Here is a 21,050-nt window from a genome sequence, read left to right as displayed (position 1 = left end):
TTGAAGGTTTAAAAACATTGTTTTTGTGACTGAGGTACAGTTGAAGGTTTAAAAACATTGTTTTTGTGACTGAGGTACAGTTGAAGGTTTAAAAACATTGTTTTTGTGACTGAGGTACAGTTGAAGGTTTAAAAACATTGTTTTTGTGACTGAGGTACAGTTGAAGGTTTAAAAACATTGTTTTTATGACTGAGGTACAGTTGAAGGTTTAAAAACATTGTTTTTATGAACGGTGATTATGTCACAATCTAATGTTATTTAGAAATATTTGCCCCCTCACACACTTGAGAGCACATTTACATTCCACCTAGGGGATTCATAGTTGTACATCATAGTACTTTGATAATGCTCTAGTTCTTAAACATTTATAATGGAAGCTACATTATATTCAGGAGAAGAAAGAGGGTTCTGATATGGAAGAAGAACACAAAGAAGAATCAGTGAGTTCTGCATGGTGTGGTCTTAAAGTAGCAGTCAAAGCTTGAGACATTTTAATTTCATTTTTGTGCTTATTTTTCAGTTAAGCTCAGCATTTGGGTTCTGATAACATCCTGCCCCTCATATTCCAAGCAGTGCAGTTTTTGTGGCATTTTGATATGTGGAAGCTCTTAAGTTGTAATTTAGCAGCTTGCCTTTCAAATTGCCTTTTCCTGTACTAAAAGCCTAATGGCTAAATACATAAACGTCATACAAAGTTTGGTTCATCACATTTCTAAGCAAGTATTTCTTTATATGTTTTGAATAATACAGTCAGACCTGTCTTAATGGTCAACCTGAGTACAGCAGTCACCTGGTCACAGCCATTCTAGTTTCTCCCAGCAAGTTTCCTATATAAATGTCATGTAATCAGTGGTCACATGTCTTCTGCCGTCAACAGCCAAGTGTGTTTTAACCAAGCAGTGGTTCCACCCTGCCTTCCATGGTCACTGGAGCATATCAGCAGTGACCACTCCAAGTTAAACTTGTTTCTGTTTGTTGGGATGATATATATAAAGGTATATTATGTGAATCAGTGTTTAAACATTTCATATTTTGATTGTACTCTGTAATCTGTTGAAACTCTGTGGTGTGCAGGTCTAGTTTCCTCAGACCCTTCCCACCATAATTTTCATATTAGAGCATTTTGTTGTGGTATAAGGTCAGAGTCACTTGCTTATCAAAAAGTTATAATTTGTCATATCTATAAGATGGTGGCATAGGGTGGCTGCTGACCAGTGGGCCTAGCAAACTTCTATGATTATACATTGAGTCATACCTGCATGAAATTTACAGTAAAATTATTTATATTTTGTGAAATTTTGATTATTATAGTTGTTATATGTTAATCTGCTGACAGAGAAGACAAAACTACAGTGTTTATGAAACTTGACCCGCAACTTGCCATTTTCATTACTAGGTACATAACTACACAGATCTCGCAACCTACATGTCTGCAGCATCAGAGGTTCAGTAGTCACATATCTACAATAAAACCCTTTCTGATGCTGTTGTACAAAAATTTGAAAATATTAAATGAAAGTCACATATTATTTGGAAATATATTTATTCCAAGAACAACGACCAGAAACCTGTCACTCTCTCAGCAACTTGGAGAAAGTTAATTCATCAAAAATAGAGTTCATTGATGGCTTTGTTGAATCATGTGACTTTGACATTGACATGTGCTCTCTGCTTTATGAATCTGGCTTTGTGGCAGCATATTCCAGCTTGTCGATAGGGTATAGACTTTGACCTACACCTCAACATTAATGTCCAAATATCAAAAATGGGGTGAAAAGTGTCAGAGGCAACTCCAGTTAACGTTTTAGGTTTTACTAACAATAGCCCCAGTAAACTTTTCATTCACTAATCATCAACGGTCGCAGTTAAAAGTTTGTTGACTTTTGATCTTGGTGAGTTTGAGCAACTGCTTAATCTATCAGTTGTTTCAAAATTTGAACACCTGTTTTAGCGCCTAATTATACCAACTGCCCTAACAAAAAGTCATGTGTTTCACAATTACATGAAAGTTATCAGTTAGTAATTTTATTAAGTAGCCCATTTCTACTGATAATGAAATAAAAGTGTGTGTGTGTGTGTGTGTATAAATGAGTGCATGTACACATTTGTAGTTTTTTTTACTAATGCTAATACTATTTGTTTTGTAGTAGGTACATAAATTTGTCAGTGAACCTCAATTGATAGATGAATCTGCCTTCCAAAGGTCATCTGTCTAGAAAGGCCATGTTTGCCTTTTCCCATCGGCGGCTGCTCTAGACAGGTTTGACTGTACAAAACTTAAGAAAATAGAAGAGGATTAATGAATCTATTTGCAACTAACATCGTGTCTTTATTATTTTTGCGTTAACTTTTTCAAGTTCTTTTTGCTAGTCATCAGATAGTTTTCATTTGCTTTGTGATGTTAATGTCTGCTTTGTCATATTTTAAGATGAAGATTTATTGCCAAGAAAATGAAATTCTGTATAAGTGAAAAAAGTTACCAATATGCCTCTATCTCATATTCAGTTTTCAGGTTTGATCTGCAAGTAACAGATTTTGAAGCAGTTACAGACCCATGTGGTAGAACACTTTATCACTTAATATAAATGTTAAAAATTTGAGTAATCACTTCATTTCATTAGAAATGCTCGTTTCATACTCATTTTCTGGAAGAAGTTCTATTTTTAAAGAAAAGAAAGAACACTTCTATCCATGCATACTAACAGCACCTGATGAAGAGAACTTTCAGTTGCACTGTTTCTAGAAGACTTGCTTAAAATTTCACTGTAAAAACTGAGACCATGATTTAGGTTCTGATTTAATAAGATTTTATTTGGTTTTCACAATCCTGTTCTCATTATTTTATATACTTAAATTTGAAATTAACTTCTTAGTTTTGCAAGAACCAATAATCCAGAAGGAAAACTGAATTGGTTTAAAGAACCACTTCAGATAAGAATTATCAGTACGGTTAAAAACAAACTGTTACATGTGTGCCATTTTGGCAGAGCATATGATATAAGCCTTCCAGTCTACATAAAAGACTTGGACTCAATTTAGTGGCTTGCATTTGCAGTAAGGCAGAAGCCTATTGATTTTTGTTTCAAAATTCATCCATTATCAAAAGTACTTGGAAAGAAGAAACGTATTTTGGGATAATAACTTTAGTTCTATACTGCTGACCTTGACCAAAGTTTGTTAAGTGCTTGCACTTAATTTGTGAAAAAGGTTTATTGATTTGGGGTCAAAGGTAAAAGGCCAGGGGTCATTGTGACTAAAAAGAAAAAATGGGTCTTGTAGAATGACATTGTTCAGGACATTTCTTGATCAGACTTTCTGGATGGCTTTCACATAATGTAATTAAGCAGCCTATTTATTCTGAGGTCTGGAGTTCAGAGGTCATGGTCATTGTAAGGCTGATAAGAAAATAATGTCTTCAAAACAGTAACTTTATTTCATGATTGCATACCATGATATAAGTTGGAGGACATTGATACCCATTGGTCAATAACATCAAACAGGTCCTAGTAGTTCCTTCATAGAGGATTATTAAACATGCTCTTCATCATACTTGGGTTAAAATCATTTCATTTTACAAAATCAGTAGACCAAACCTACATGACAGTTGTCAAATTCTTTTATTATTCCACACCTATCAAAGTCTGTAGAAGATATTGAAAAGTTTTGTCCAGCCATGAGTCCATCTGAATGTCACACCTTCATTTCTGGACTACTAATTCAAAACCATTTATAATTTCTCTATGAAACATTTTACACTTATTAAAGAAGTCTACAACTTGCAAAAACTTGCTTTACCAATTTACATATAATTTTACATGGGGCATTATGGTATCAAAACCTTTCAGATTTCTTCATTTAATTTTTTATACAGTATCCATCATTGTTCGTAAAATTAGGAAAAGCTTTAAACTACGCCTAAAACAACAGAATTTGTCTAAATTATTGTCCGCCCACAATTTTGATTATTAACCTTGTAGTCTTGAAGCTTAATGCAGTGTATGACAGAATCTTGTGAATTATTCTTGTCACTTTTTCATAGATCACTGTGAAACTTGATACATATTGTGGTCATCATCTTAAGATGTGCCTTTCAACAAATCACAATATTTATGTGATTTTTGTTTGAGTCATTACCTATTTTGAATGTAATTAATGACAAATCTAGTGGATGCAGGTAGTCTCACAGTTTTCAAAGGAATGCATGAACTTTTTATCTACAAATCACTGTGCTCTCAAAATTATTCGCTGTACTGGTTATAGCCTGTTGTCCAGCATCCAGCGTTGTCGTTCATTGTCAGATGTCCACCAATCCATGAGCACAAATTTGTTATTGCTACTTGTAAACTACCAAGAGGGTTGTCATGAAGCTTTAAACACACATTCATCCCTGGGTCTAGTTGGCCCCAATGAAAATGGTGCTGTTCAGACCAGGGCCATCACAGCACTCATCTTGAATGTATTTATATTTGTTACTAATCCTGAATAGACTCATATCAGCTGGGGGTTTCAACTATAATACTTTTTATGATGTCTAGTTGGTCCTAAATTAAATGAGGGAACTGTGGTGGCTTGACTGAAAGACACCAAAACTGTTTATGTTGCTGTGTTGTAAAACACCTAAACTACAGACCAACATTTAATATTGCTGCCATAGTACCCATCTTGAAAATCTTGTTATTGCTACTTTGTAATGGAAAGACATATCAATGTATTTTTTGTGACAAGACTTCTTATGATGTCTGCTTTGTCTAAATGAAATTGGTACTGCTCAGACATTTTGAAAATCTTGTGGGTTTTTTTTCTACTCCTAAATGGATGGTCAGATCACATTGGTGATGATCTGGATGGAAAGTCATATTTAGGGTTTTACTGCAAGACTTACGATGTCTAGATTCCACAGTGACCATCCTGAAAATCTAATCACTACCCCAACTGAATGGATGCTCATATCAACATATGATTAATACTAAAAGTCATATTATAGAGTCTTGTTCATCCTAAATGGAAATTATGCTGATCTGTTATCCATTATGGCCACCACAGCAGCCATCTTGAAAATCTTGTTATTGCTACTCCTACTGAATGAAAAGTCTTAGGGCTTTTTGCATGAAGATTTCTTATTGTGTCTAGTTTTGTCTTAAATAAATTTGTGCCAATCTGATTGCCAATATATCTACCACAGTGACCATCTTGAAAGCCATCTAGCTACTTCTTCTAGATGGAATGTCATATCAACATTGGGTTTTCACCTGGAGACTTTGTATAATGTCTTTTTGGTACTAAATGAAAATGATGCCGTTCTGACATCGGGTAAGACCACCATTTTTGGTCATCTTGAAAATATTGTTATTGCTACTCCTCTTAAATGGAAAGTCATATCATCTTAAGTTTTCAGCAGAACACTTATTATTATATCTAGTTGGTCCTGAATGAAAAGATACCAGTCTGAGATCAAATATGACCACCATGGTGGCGATCGTGAAAAAATGGAAATAGTATGAACATATTGAAATTCTTGTCACTAATTCTCTAGAATGGATGGTCATGTTGGCATATGCTTTTTATCAAAAATCTTCATATGATACATGTAGCTACTATGTTCAAATGAAAGTGGTGCCAATCTTACATCCACCATGCCTGCCACAGTGGCTAATGTGAAAATTTTATCACTCAAGAGTATCAAAGATGTTTTCAGCACTTAGCAGTTGAAAAGAAGTTGTTATCTTGAATTCAGGAAATTCTGTTTGAAAGTAGTGTGTCTGTCCCTTCAAAGGACTCTTGTTAGAGTTCTTGCCCCTTTTGTCCAGCAGCTGAATGCTGTGTTAGACAAAATTTTCTGAAGTCAACATGCCTTGCAGTTTTTTTGTGGAACATTGCAAAATTTTGTACATATTATGGCCATCATGTAAAGATTCACGTATTCTCAAATATTTGTGCTCAAATAATAAGAGTTATTGCCCTTTTATAGTTACTTCCGGATGTACTATGCATCAGAATTTTTTTAATACAGCTACTCTTGAAGCTTTTATTAGTAAATTAGTACATATGCATGTTGAGCAGTCATTTTACTTGCTGTTCTCATCACCCTGATGAGGTAGGCATGGGATGTGGAAGAGGTGGTTCTGTATTACCATATATAACTGCTCACCATTCCTTATGTTTAAACTCCATATACAGTACAGGGTAACATTATGCCAAGTGATTTAATGTGTTGTTCAGGAAGGTAGCATTTTATTCAGATTGCAGTAAAGTCGGAGCTTTCAGTTTTGTTGTTGTTGTTGTGGGGTTTAACGCCATTTTTCAGCACACGTTAGGCTATACATGGCGGCCAGTATTAATGGTGGAGGAAGAACCCGGAAAACCCCGGAAAGAACCACCGACCCACGAGAAGCTACTGGCAAGCTTTCTCACATGCCCACATTGGCTGAATCTTAGACTCGAACCGCCGCAGACAGAGGTGAGATGGCAGTGATCCGTAACGAAGAGCGCTTTAGACCACTCGGCCACTCGGGGCCCCCTTTCAGTTTTGCTTCCATACTATATCATACCAAGTAACTGCATGAGAAATGAAGCAGAGTCGGAAATCTGGTTTTGATCCGATTGCTTTTTGGCTCAGTTCATGTGTGTATTTCTGTTGTCTTTGTTGAGTATAGATTTTAAATAACCCAGGTTTATAAACATGACATTTTTCAATAATACATTTATTAGTATAATAGTAGACATAATTTGTGATGAGTGTCAGATGTTTGAACAAAAAGCACTTCACATTTTCTTTATTATTTTATAAACTTATCTTACCATATTCCATTCTCAAAAGGTACAGACAGTTATAACTTTTGTAACAGTAGTTTATCCAAGTCTGTGTCAGGTCTTAATAAATATGTGTGCACAAGTACATGTATAATAAAGTTGTCTAAAGTGTCTGATGAACTTGTGAACATCCATATTTTTTCTCCATGTTTCTGCTTTCATACATTGTTTTCTGTGCAGAAATAAGGAAGCACTATTCACATCATCGATAATATATGCAGAAATAATAGGTTCTGCAATTTGTTTACATTCAAGATTTTCCAAGCAAAGTTCCAGGATGATGATATTCCATACATAATGCATATTCAGCAGAAAGCGTGATCTACTTTACATACATAATAAACTTAATAAAGATTACTGCAGGTGATCTGTCTTACATGTATGCATGCAGATACCTGTACACACACACACACACACGCACTTTACATATGATTTTTGGCCTACATGCACAAACACATAAACACATATTGTAAATACAACAATTTAGAAATTAATTCAAAATTTAAGGAGTCACTCTTTTATTTAGATGATTGTAAAATGGTTTTAATGCTAAAATATATCAAATTTTTGTTTACTTTTACAAGTACTGAAGATTGTATGTACCATTAAGTCAACATTTGCTTTTATCAGATGTAAAGAATTCTAAAATTAGTCTTCAAGATGTAAATGTCTTAACTTTTTCCTTGATTGTAAAATATGGTTTTAGTGTGTAAACACTGTACATACTGTTCACTGGTTTATAATTACCTTTTATAATTGTCGATCTTACCCATTCAGAGTTCAAGGTATCCTTGTGGTAAAATATATATATTAACATTGATAGTTATGAAGCGATTTTAAACTCCACACAAAAGGTTTAAATGGAGATTCCATTTTTTTCCCTCTGTAAGATTGGGGATGTAGAGCAGCTCTATGTGCCCTCCCTCCATGCTGTAAGAAATGACGAATGGAGTCAACCTTTTCACTCAGGGAAACATCCTGTGATGATGTTTTAGCTAAATAGGTCTTGGACTTGGTCACCAAGTGGTTAGAGCATACACCTTGGATGTGGGAGGTTGCAGGTTTTGAACCCCAGCCAAATCATACCAAAGACTTATACAAATGGTACTAGCAGCTACCTTGCTAGGTGCTCAGCATTAAAAGGCTAGCATTAGGACTGGTCGGCTTTGTGTCAGGATATTGTGACTGGATGGGACATGATGCTGCATGTCTACATTTGTTACCAAAATGACATGAATATATGTCTTTTAAAAAATTATGTAAAGTCCTTTAAACTTATTACATTCATATTGCTTACTTTGCAGCTTGTCCAGAACAATGGATGCCACAGTGGCTCACTGGTTAAGGTGTTGGACTTGTGATACACCATAGTAACAGCCAGTACTAGGCTGTGTTTCTGGGCAAGGCAGTTACTTGCCTTTGCATGATATATCATTCTATAAAACTCCAGAAAACCAGAACAGTGAGGCTTGAGGAAAGTCATAATTTGAACTTTCATTAACTGAAATGTTTTTTCTTTTTTATGACAGGCACCACACAGTGAAGAGGCTGAGACTGCAGGAGATGCCCAGTAATGATGCAAGCTGGTGCCACTCAGATTAGCTGAAATGTAAATATATAAATTTAATGTAAATAACTTTCACATTTCATCGCCTGACATGAACCCTAAGTATACCTTAAATAATGAAAGAGGCACACACCGTAAGGGCCATTTTTTTAAAGTCCATGTATTTAGAAATAACAGTACAACTTGCCCAACATAAAAGGGCAGCAGGAGACAAGTGTATTCCTCCCTTTATTCAAAAACAGACTGATATAATAAGATCAGTGAAATTTTGTTGTTGTTTCCTTCACATATATCAATGATGTCAGTGCTGTCGCTTATATCAGTGGTGTCAGTACTCTCACTTATATCAGTGATGTCAGTACTCTCACTTCGCAGCTGTTATTGTATGCATGTCTGCATTATTTCCTCAATAAATGGTTACAACAGTAAGGAAAAAGATCTTACATTACTAAAGGAAAAAGGCATGTAAAACTGGTATTCACTTTTTTAACTCATTCATAAACAGGTGTTCTTATATGTAGTATGCACTGCATACAACCAGGTGAGTTTTTGTGTGACAAAATCAATATATTATTTCATTTTTCAGAATAATGTATGGACAGTCTGCAGTGCAATGTGGCCACAAAAGGGCCATTGGTACAATCACCTAAACTGCATCTGTTGTTCCAAAAATGCACAAAAACTTGTGTGCACTTTGCCAGTGATGGCCTTCTGAGATCTGGAATCTAGCTGATTCCAGCAGAACCTGGGAGTGGCTGAGGAAACTTCCCTCCCCCTTATCTTTGAAATTTTCAGGTTTTTCAGGGCTTTGTGAGTGGCTGAGCTTTTTAGCCTGATGGTCTCGGGAGTTTATGGAACCAACTTCAGCAGCCTGTCAGGCCTCTCCAGATAGGGGGACTGAATATTCAACGATTGTTCAGTCATTGATTCTAGCTGCCTTACAAACACACTGGAAGCTTCAGCTAAGTCATCTTGACAGGCACTCTTTCACAATGGCATTATTGGTGGAATTTCTTCACATCTGCCATAATGTTGCATTGGACTCCTCAAAGATCTTACTTGACCACTGTAAAAAACCTTCTTAGAGGCACTGTGAGCAAACTGCTCACCTTCTCCTGTCCCTATTGGGAACCTTGAATGCAGCTACTGACTTGGTTCCCCTATGATGTTTACATATGTGACCTCTACATTTCCTTCTTTTTGCAAGGTGGAGACCTGACAGAGATTCTTTCAACCCTGATCACTCTAGAACCAGTTTTTCATCACCATTTGCACTGATGGATGAATTGGGACAGATTCCCAACTGGGGTCCCCATGCGTGCACCCAACCCCAACTCTTATCTGTTCAGTGAAGCATCAGATTACAATTGTGGTACTCATTTAGAGCAAGAGTGCATAATTCTCCAGGGTCTGTGGATTCAGCTGAATCATCCCTTCATGTCAACAGCCTTAGAAATGTAAGCTGTATCTCACGTATGTTGCAAGAGTCCAATGACAGAGTAAAGGGTTGATGTGTCATGGTCTCCTCCAGTACAACTGTCATAGCATATCTCTGATGACATGCCCCTTTTCTTTGCATGGAGTTCTGGAACCTCCTCCTCTGGACCATCTTGGAGAACATCACTGGCTGAATATGTCACATTCCAAGAAAGAACATATTAGCAGATAAATCCTTATCGAATGGCCTCATCACCATTCCATAAGTGTCCTTTTTCACACATTGAGAAAAACCCTAGAGGACCTGTTTTTGACCAGGCTTAACAGCAGACTAGCCTTTCATATTTTCCTTTTTCGGACCAGGGAGTCTGTGTAGTGGATGCCTTCAGCCTCCACTGAAATTGGTTATTTGCATACTTCTTCGCACTCTTACATATGCTACCTCAAATTAAGGGTTGGAAAAATCTTTTGCTTCCTCTTAGGGCTCCATAAACATTTTGATTGCCACTATCTCTTTGTTGATTTGTCACCACAACCAAAAGAGAGTATCAGTCCCTTATCACTCTACACCTCTCCTTTATGGAACTAAAAGCCTATGAGGTTTGAGCCATTGCTGCCTCATGGGCCTACCTAAATCACTTCACATTGGAGGACATCATGAGGTAACTTTTTGGTATTCCTATACTACCTTCTTCTTTTACCTCCACTCATCATCAAAGCACATGCATTTTTTTCTCTGGGACCTATCATTATCGCATGACATGTGGTCCAGAGAGACATGAATGTTATTTATCATGGATCTCTCCCTCATTGGTGAGTTCATTCCATTTTCTCCATTTTTGATCAGTTATATCATGCTGACCTTTTTCCACTGTGTGGGAGAATGCATTCACAGCAAACTGACAGCAGTTTTTCGGCACAAAACAGTAAACCTATACAGTAGCAACAGGTATGTATTGCTTAATTAAAATTAGTTCAGTCCTACAAAAAAGTACATGTTCATGTGTCCAGTACTTGTTAACAAACCTAGTCCTGCATTTTCTCCTGATTGCGATGAAACTTGTTAAATATTATGCTCATCACCTGAAGAAGTGCATGTTAACAAATCATTTTAATCCCCAGTTTTTAACTCTGCCAGTTGTAGTCTCGAAGAGCTTATCAGACAGCCTGTTGTCTGACATTCAGCATCAGGCCTTCGACATCCAGCCATCCATTAGCACAAATTTGTTATCACTACTCCTAAATTTAATAGGTGATGTCATAGAACTTTACACACCACACACTTTCATAGTATAGTCCTAAATGAAAATGGTGCTTCTCTGAAATCCTCTAATGGCTCTACAGTAGCCGTCTTGAAATTCTTCTTATTAGTACTCTTCATGAAGGGATGGTCATTCCAACATTGGGTTTTCAGCAAATATCTTGTAATGGTGTCCAGTTTGTTCTAAAAATAATGGTGGAGTTTATTATATCCAAAATGGCTGTCATAGTGACTAATTTGAAAATCTTCAAGCTCAAGAATGTCATAGATGGTTTCAACATGCAACAATTTGAAAGATGACAAGGGACTTTTCTTGAATTCCGGAAATTTCTTTATGGACAGTAGAGCATCAGTCTTGCTGTTAAAGTTATTACCCTTTTTATCTTGAAACAGTGTATATCACAATCTCGTAAGCTCAACTGATGATTTGGTCTTTAGCACTAGTCATAGGTCATTCCCCTATGCAATAACACAAGTTGGTTGTAGCTGCTTCAAAGATTGCCATGAAGCTTTACAAACACATTTGTCCCATTGTCTAGTTGGTCCTTGATGTTCCTCTTGGACATCCAATATGGCTGCCACAATGGCTATCTTGAAAAATAAATTATTGTTACATTTCCTGAATGGATGGTCATATGAACATGGAGTTTTCAATGACAGAATTCTACTTATGTTCATCCTCAATGAAAATGGTGCAAAATGGACATCAGCTATGGCCACCAGAGCAGCCATGTAAAAAATCTGGCTGTCAGAATGGAATGTCATTGACTTAGGGTTTTCACCAGAAGATAAGATATCTAGTTAGTCGTAAATAAAGATGGTCCTGATCTGACATCTAATATGGTGGTCACAGTGGCCAGGTTGAAAATCTTACTATTGCCACTCATTCTGAATGGAGGATCATATAAACATCTAGTTTTCACTCAGTGAAAATAGTGCCAATCTGATGTCCAGTATGACCACCCACAGTGGCCAGGTTGAAAATCTTATTATTGATACTCTTCCGGAACAGAAAATAATGCCATTGAATTTTGACCAGAAGACATGATATCTGCTTGGTCTTGAATAAAAGTAGTGCTGTTTCCATATCCATTGTTGTTAACACTTCTTCTCCTGAATGGAAGATCATATCAGTATGTTTTTATTTACTAATCAACTTCTTATGATGTCTGCTTGGTCATATATGAAAATGGTGCTTCTAAGATATTCACTATGACCATCATCAAAATTATGTTACCACTACTGAATGATTGGTTTTTCACTGAAAGACTTCTTATGACATCTAATACTAAATTGAAATGGTGCCAATCTGACCTCCAATATGGCTGCTGCAATGGCCATCTTCAAAATCTTGTTTTTGCTACTTCAAGATGCTTGGTCATATTGATAATGGCTTTTGAGCAAAGGACTTCACATGATGTCTAGTTGATTCTAAATGGAAACTGTGCCAATCTGATATCCATTATGGCCTCCATTGCATCCATCTTGAAAATCTTGTTATAATTACTCCTGCAAAAATGGAAAGTCAGATCAACATCAGGTTACCATCAGATGACCTCTTATGATGTCTTGTTGGTCTTCTTGGTCTTAATTCAAAATGGTGCAGACTTACTTCCAATATAGCTACCACAATGGCTAATTTGATTTTCTTGTTGCAAAAAATATCAGAGATGGTTTCAACACTCAGCAGTTAAAAAAGAGATATGTTCCTATCTTGACTTAATCGAAATTCTTTTTGGCCAGTTGAGCACGAGTCCATTCAAGGGGCCTATGTTGATCAATTGTCATGAAATATGGTTATCACCTGAAGTTATGCATAATGACAATCACTTTTCTCCTACCATTTTTGTTAAATTTATTGCCCTTTTGGACTTTGTTGCTTAATACAGTGTATGACACATTCCTGTTAGTTTAATTAATCCCACATTGCTCATTTCAGTTGAGATTCATTAAACTTTATGTGTTGCCTCAGAAAGAACAAAATATTTCTACACAAAAGCTTAAGTTCTTGACTATGTATCAAACCAACTATTTGTTGATGATTTACAGGTTGGGTAGTGAGCATATTTTGATGTCCTTCATTATCAGTTTTGTTCATCCACATTACATTTTTCACCATGTTTATTTGCCAGACATTGTAGATGGCTTGCTGTTGGGATGTGGAAAAAATATGGCTTCAGCACAGTAACATTAGTTCTTCATAAGTGAGTTGGACCAAACATTTTGTGAATGACTTGCATTTGGGGTAGGGAAAAAGCTTATTGTTGGGGACCAAAGGTCAAGGTTGCTAGAAGAAAATGGTTTTGCACAGGAATTTCATTTCTTAGCCATGTATATTCACTAAAGATTGAACATAAAGTATGGAACAAATCCATTGATTTTAGGGTTGAAAGGGTAAATGGTCAGAGTCATTGTGGCTCAAAGAAAATTCTGTTTTGTGTAATTACTTTTTTCCAGAGCAAGGTTTTTTTTAAAATCCAAACTTTGGAAATGGCTGGCTCTTGCTATAAGAACAATCTATACACATTTGGGTCTAAATATCAGGGATCATAATAGGCTTGATTAAAAAATATTGGTTTCTACATAGGAGGTTTAGTAATATACCTTCATCATTACAAGTGTCACCTTTACCAATATTTTATGCCTAACTAACTTTGGTTCAGTTTTGTCAGTTTAATTTTTTGAAGCATGTTTCATGTTAGATCATTGATCTTAATGATTGTATGCATCTTTATTTGTATCTCACCCTTACAACAAATAGGTCACTATTTCCTACATTTAAATTTTACTAGCTTGGGTTAAGTTTTTGTATTTAGTTAATGACTACTTATGTGGTTTTTTTTTATCCTACATCCTCATCACCAAAGGAGGTCACTATAAACCTTATTTCACGCTTTGACCCAACTTCATTTAAATTTTGTGGAAACTGTTAATGCTTAATATCATTAAACTTTATGGTTGTATACAGTCTCTGTATAAAACATACCAAAAATGTGGTCCTCTGTAACCTATATTTCATATTCTGCTGGATTTGGTTCAGTTTTACACATATTCCTGTTGACCACTTAGGATTTATGCATACTAGAAACATAATGTTCTATCAAGGGGCTTAACACTTAGTGATGGGATGCATCTGTGCCCTCATTGAAGAAGTAGGTCATTATTGCTAAAGATTTAAACTTCACTAACTTGGGTTAATGTTTGTATTTGATGTTCATTTCTCAGGCATTGTTTATGCTGGAAACATTACAGCCTGACAACCACAGTACATCACTGTAACCTGTAATTCATCTTTTGGTGGCCTTCATTATTTTTTGTTGACATGTAGGTCAGACAGCATGAGTTTTGGCATGCATAATCATGAAACTTAGTGAGGAGATACACCTTTATAAGTACTATTCTGTGCCCTTATTGCAAAATGAGGTCAGTGGCCATCATTTCTTTATTCAGTAACTTTATTGAAATCTTGTGTTGAAGTTCATTTACAGGGATCTGTTTCATACCAGATACATCTAGCCTACACACAAGTTCTCTCTGACCAGTGCAGTTGGAAGTAGAAATATATATGTCCAATGTGCCCATTTAATGGAAACCTTTCCATTTTAATGACTATACATTGTATATTGTGACAGGTTAACACTGACAGGTTAATTGTGCATGTGAATGAGTACATGAATATTAGATAATTGGCTACATGTATTTCATGTGAGACCTCTGCTGTAGTGGCTAATCAGGCTAATTGCTGACACATGAACAATGATTGTACTACTGGTTGTCACATTAAGGTTACTCATCATAGCATAAATGGTTAGAGCATTCACCTTAGATCAGGAGGTCATGGGTTCAAACCCCAGCTGACTCATACCAGAGACTTATAAAAATGTTACTAGCAGCTGGCTCACTTGGTGCTCAGCATTAAGGGGTTAGCGTTAGGACTGGTAACCCTGGTGTCAGGATAATGTGACCGGGAGGGACATCATGCTACATGTCTGTGGCATGATGCCCCAGTGCTAGACATCACTATAAACTGCCACACTGCAGACATTGTAGCAATATGACTGAAAACCCTGAAAGCTAAGACATTCATAGATTTCAGGTACAGTGTTATTTATTTAAAGAAGAATTAATTTCTGGTTTCTATCAACTCACAGTACCTCTACTTTAGTATCTTATAAAAGAATGTTCTTTTTAATCATTTTATGTCTTGTTGTCACGATTACTTTAGCCACATTATACTTTCTGTATGGTAATTAATATTTATTATGACCACTGGAGAATACCTTAAAAGCTGTGTTGGGGAGAGCTGTGTAATCCATTATTACTTTTTTTTTCAGTTTCCACCATCACTGACTTAAAGACTTGGATTGACTTGCATCATGATATGTGAAAGAACTGCCCTAAACCCTTGAGTATTACAGGAAAGTTTCCACCGTCTCTCCAGCCTTTTTCTCATTAAAGTCTAATGGATGAAACACTCTGCTCTTACTTGCAACATGTTCTTTTCAAATTTTATTACTGAATAGTCATTTGGAGAATGAAAATAATTGCATTAATGTTGTGAATTACTGCTTAGACATCTGTAGGGTTTCTAAAGACAAACGTCGGATGTGATAGGGTAATTCAAATTTTTAACAACTTGGTAAACCTGAATTTATTATATTTGTGAAAGAGAAAGATTTGGTTTTTCTCCCAGTTTTGATTTGGTCAAGCTAAAGATTTGAATTATAATATTTCATAAGTTAGAAAATGAAATTGACATAATTTAGTTAAGCAAATTGTTAGCTTCTGATGATAATATCCTGTGGAAAAAAGTTACTCTAAATGGTGTGCTATGGGTATTCTTATGAGGATTTCAGAATTATTTAAATTGTTCCACAAAATAAGAATTTATTTTATTTTGTAATGCAGCTTTATTCTGAAACTGGTGAGACAGATTGTCATCATGTGTTTACTTCAGAAACATAGTTTGCATCAACTTGTTAGCTTATTGTGCAATGATACAATTATCACCTAAAATTTCTCTATGTTTATTGCAATATTCTTAAAGTATTGTTTGAGTGAGTACCAATGGATTGTTCATATATTTTCACATTGCTTTTGTTTATGACTTGTGATATTATTTAGCCTTTAAACAATATTTGATATTTCGCAGAGCAACAAAGTCTTGATTAAACAAAACATTTGTCCTGATATTTTATGAAGATTATAAATTACATAAACTCATAATAAGAACAGTTTTGTAAACCAATCAGTGTACTAATTTATTCACACCAGATTTTGATTACTTTGGCATATTGAAAGTTATAGGATTATAATGGATTTAAAGCAACACATGTTTAATTAAAATTGTTTTTTTTTGTAAAGAAACTACAAATCTTGCCACCAAACATAAAGGTATTTTGCTGAATTATGCATTATCCCAAAGTACTAATATTAGTTTGTGAAAAATATTAGTGTAACTGACACACTGCCCTATATGTGCTCAGATGAAACTGCCAACATTTTTATTTTAATACTTCACTTTGATAATAGTTTTATTTTCTTAAAATTAGACGTGTGTTAACATTGATTTTAAAGGCTTATAGTTACGATGAGTGGTACAGTTTCACTAATATTACTTGTTTAACACAAACAAGGTTAAAAAATGTCTTGCTTTGCTCTGCATGAGAACTTATAACATTTACATGCAGTATTTCTTTCTTAATAAAATATAGCATTAATATAAGAAGCATCAATATACATCAAATGTATGTTACATATAGGTATCAGGTGTGTATGGATTATTGCATAACATTTCCCTTATTTTGTTTAACATTAAGTATAGAATAGTCTTCATTATTCATTATTCTACAGTTTTAGTTAACCATTGTACGAGTATGTATTCTAGAGTGTATTTACTTCATACATTGGAAGATATTATTATTTTGAACATGTATATATCTGTGTGAAATGCAATATAGACCCAGATTATCTGTTCTCGTATCATGAACTGAATGATCAGAGTCAATGCTGTTTGCTTGCAGTCATAAGTGCAAAACTCGGCATAGTCTGGCTGATCTGCCAGCACCTTGTGTTGGGACAGATATAGGTCAGTGCTATTATCATAATTGGATGGAAGTTAAACATGTGCAAATAAAGAATTCTGTGAACAGGACAGATTATACTGAAGTTTGTACTTCTTTCATGCTATGTGTTATTCTTTAGTATCAAGTATGTCAGAGAGGTGATAGTAAAAAATGTATTGTGGTCAATGTTGCCTGTCATTTTAATGGGTTTTTTTGTGTCATATGTTTATAGTTCTTTAAAAAAAAAAAAACATGCATAGAAATTGATTCAGCTCTCTTCCAAAATTTGTGCTACCCCTCTAAAAGGGAAACGCTACCCAGAAGGGAAATTAAATCATCAGAAGTATGTTTTTAATAGGAAATAAAGTACAGGTACTCCCCGAGATATGTAAGGGTTACATTCCTGGAACATATATGCATGTCACTTTTTATGTAAGTCAAGTTTTACCAGGCTACATCTGGTTTTGACATCATATTGAAGGGTAACTTTTACAAAACACAATAAAAATCCTTAAGATTATGAAAAAATACTCATTGTTTTTGACAAATCATAAAACATACATATTCACATTCACACCAGCACTGGAGATGAATGAATTTCATCTATTAATATGTGACATATATTAAGTACCTATTTTTTGCTAAAGAAAAAAATATTTCAGTGTTCTCTCATTATTCAGATTTTCACCCCACTAGATTCTTTAGGCCATTATCATAAGATATAAAAAAAACATTTAAGGTTTTTGCAACAGTTGTATCTGACCAACATCAGTACTACTTTTTTATTGCCTTAAGTTGATGACTTTGGTTTGGTGCTATATGGCACAGGAACATAAGTAGGTTATTTATTGCCAAGGCAAATGGAGTAAAGGGCCTTGCCCAAGGACATGCCACAGTAGCTGACCCAGGCTGGTCCGATGTTAGGATTCAAACCCACACCCTTTTAGTCATGAATCAGCACACTAACCACAGAGCCACCGCAGCTCCCCCATTTAACTGATGACGGGACATATTTTGCTGGTTTCAAACAATAACTGTACTTCCATCAGTCAGATATATTGTTGTTGCAACCAAAAAGGAAAAGTCACATTTAATTTTTTGATCCATGATAATGTCTCATTTCTTAGGTAAAAATTGAAGTTAAAAAAGCCAGCTTTAGCAAAACCAATTAAAATGTTTATAAACCTGTCTTATGAATGTATTAACATTGTATGAAGCATCTTATCCATGAATGTCTTTTTCAAATGAAAGCTATGAAACTATAATATGGACAAGATGAGTTTATCCTGGCATTTTTTTATAAAGATTTATTATCAAAAACCATATTTCAAATATGGAAACAAGATGTATAAATCTTAACTTTATTTTCTGGTGTCGTGACGATCACACAAGATCATATCCATAATTATTGTAAATCCATTCTGCAGAATGGTTAGGGTTGGTGAAGATTTTACATGGATTTTGATACTAGAATGGTAGTCAGCTCAGAGTGATTTCCAGTTGCAGGGTTGTGAAACTAGGTGGTGAGACCTAAAACATGTCTAACATGGATGCAATTTGTCATCAGTTGTTTTTTTTATAGACTATAAGAAATATGGCTTAGTCCTTCCAAGTCAGTTTATGAATAGATTATACAGGAGATCTTAATCAGGTGTGATATGCTTACAATTTGTCACTTTTGAGAATTTGAAGCAAACTTTTTAAATTCTTTAATGAATTTTTATAAATTTATTTATGTGAGCATAAATGTAACATTCTGTTATCACATGACAAGTGAAATACTGATTTTACTTACAGTATTGTAAAGGTGTGTAGTGAAATGACTTTAAAATACATTTGAGTATACCATCACCTTACACAACATTATGATATATGTTACATCTAGAAACCTTACCCCAAATAACACTAATCCTGTGATAATTTGCATTTGCAGTTTAACAAATCTTTGATAAATGTTTATTCATGATTAATCTAAAATACCATATTGGCTCATGTGTAATACGCACCCAAATGCACAGCTGAACCAGTTGTGTGCATGCACTGGAAAATCTGGGTTTAACAGTGTTCATTTTAATTATAGTTTTAAGCAAACAGTGTAGACTATAAACACTGCTGCACAATTATTTGATCATGACAGATCTATGTCAACACTGATTGTAGTGGGGTAGACTTTTACACAGTTAAATATGATATAACATGTATCAAATGACCAGTGTAAACAAAATAGATCAGAATTCCTCAGATACTATAGGAAATAATAGCATCCTCTTTGAACTTCTTTCTTGAGTCTGTAATATTGGAATCAGAAAAATGTGTTGATAATTGTTTGCACAATATAAATTAAAAACACTGGAAAGCAACATTAGTATGTATTGTTATAAGTTGACATGTTTTCATAATCAGTTTTAACAAATGTAATGAATTCTCATAAATGTATGTTGCTTAGTTTAACTACATGCACAATGTTTGTATTAGAAATAGTAAATTCTTTCAAAATTATGTTCTTAATAATATACATTGATACTGAGAGCATGGTGTTCTGTCAGCATACCAATCACATACAGTAATACTGGGGGCATGGCGTTCAGTCAGCATACAAATCACATACAGTGATACTGAGGGCAGTTAGCATATCAATCACATAAACAGCCACACTGCAGACATTGATGCGATATGACTGAATAATTGTTAAAGCTACATTAAAAATCCAAATCACACACACACATACCGGGGCCATAGTGTCCATACTGAGGGAATGGCGTTCAGTCAGGATATCAATCACATAGAATGATACTGAAGGCATGGCGTTCAGTCAGGATATCAATCACATAGAATGATATTGAGGGAATGGCGTTCAGTCAGGATATCAATCACATAGAATGATACTGAAGGCATGGCATTCAGTCAGGATATCAATCACATAGAATGATATTGAGGGAATGGCTTTTCAGTCAGGATATCAATCACATAGAATGATACTGAAGGCATGGTGTTCAGTCAGGATATCAATCACATAGAATGATACTGAGGGAATGGCATTCAGTCAGGATATCAATCACATAGAATGATATTGAAGGCATAGCGTTCAGTCAGGATATCAATCACATAGAATGAGACTGAAGGCATGGTGTTCAGTCAGCATACAAATCACATAGAATGATACTGAAGGCATGGGGGTTTTCCCGGGTTCTTCCTCCACCATTAATACTGGCTGCCATGTATGGCCTATCATGTGCTGAAAAATGGCGTTAAACCCTACAACAACAACAACTGAAGGCATGGTGTTCAGTCAGCATACAAACCACATCAAATGATACTGAAGGCATGGCATTCAGTCAGCATACCAATCACATACAATGATACTGGGGCCATGGTGTTCAGTCAGCATACAAATCGCATACAATGATACTGGGGCCATGGTGTTCAGTCAGTGTACAAATCACATACATTGATACTGAGGGCAGTCAGCATACCAATCCCATAGAATGATACTGGGGGAATGGCATTCAGTCAGGATGCCAATCACATAGAATGATGTTGAGGGAATGGCGTACAGTCAGGATACCAATCCCATACAATGATACTGAGGGAATGACATTCAGTCAGGATGCCAATCACATAGAATGATACTGAGGGAATGGCATTCAGTCAGGATGCCAGTCACATAGAATGATGTTGAGGGAATGGCATTCAGTCAGGATACCAATCCCATACAATGATACTGAGGGAATGGCATTCAGTCAGGATACCAATCCCATACAATGATACTGAGGGAATGGCATTCAGTCAGGATGCCAATCACATAGAATGATACTGAGGGAATGGTGTTCAGTCAGCATACAAATCACATAGAATGAAACTGAGGGAATGGCATTCAGTCAGGATGCCAATCACATAGAATGATACTGAG

At 35.4% G+C, this 21,050-nt stretch overlaps 1 protein-coding gene across 23 annotated transcripts in view; it reads left to right on the top strand.

The window, feature by feature from the left end:
- LOC149796444 (uncharacterized) overlaps positions 1-17,236 on the top strand; it is a 59,596-nt gene extending 42,360 nt beyond the window's left edge. For 19 of the 23 annotated variants that reach the window (XM_089961150.1, XM_089961146.1, XM_089961134.1 and 16 more), the window contains 3 exons: positions 393-440; positions 8,340-8,419; positions 15,410-17,236. In XM_089961150.1, coding sequence (XP_089817276.1) covers positions 393-440; positions 8,340-8,384 — 93 coding nt within the window. In that variant the 3' untranslated portion in view covers positions 8,385-8,419; positions 15,410-17,236. The remainder of the gene's footprint in view (positions 1-392; positions 441-8,339; positions 8,420-15,409) is intronic. The other 4 variants (XM_089961142.1, XM_089961137.1, XM_089961135.1 and 1 more) reach the window with 1 other exon arrangement.
- The last annotated feature ends 3,814 nt before the right edge of the window (positions 17,237-21,050 follow it).

This window comes from Sinohyriopsis cumingii, chromosome 6 (assembly GCF_028554795.1).
Source record: "Sinohyriopsis cumingii isolate HCF-2022 chromosome 6, ASM2855479v2, whole genome shotgun sequence".
Classification (NCBI taxonomy): domain Eukaryota; kingdom Metazoa; phylum Mollusca; class Bivalvia; order Unionida; family Unionidae; genus Sinohyriopsis; species Sinohyriopsis cumingii.
The sequence above is the reverse complement of the archived record's forward strand: the minus strand, read 5'-3'. Positions and strand labels throughout refer to the sequence as shown.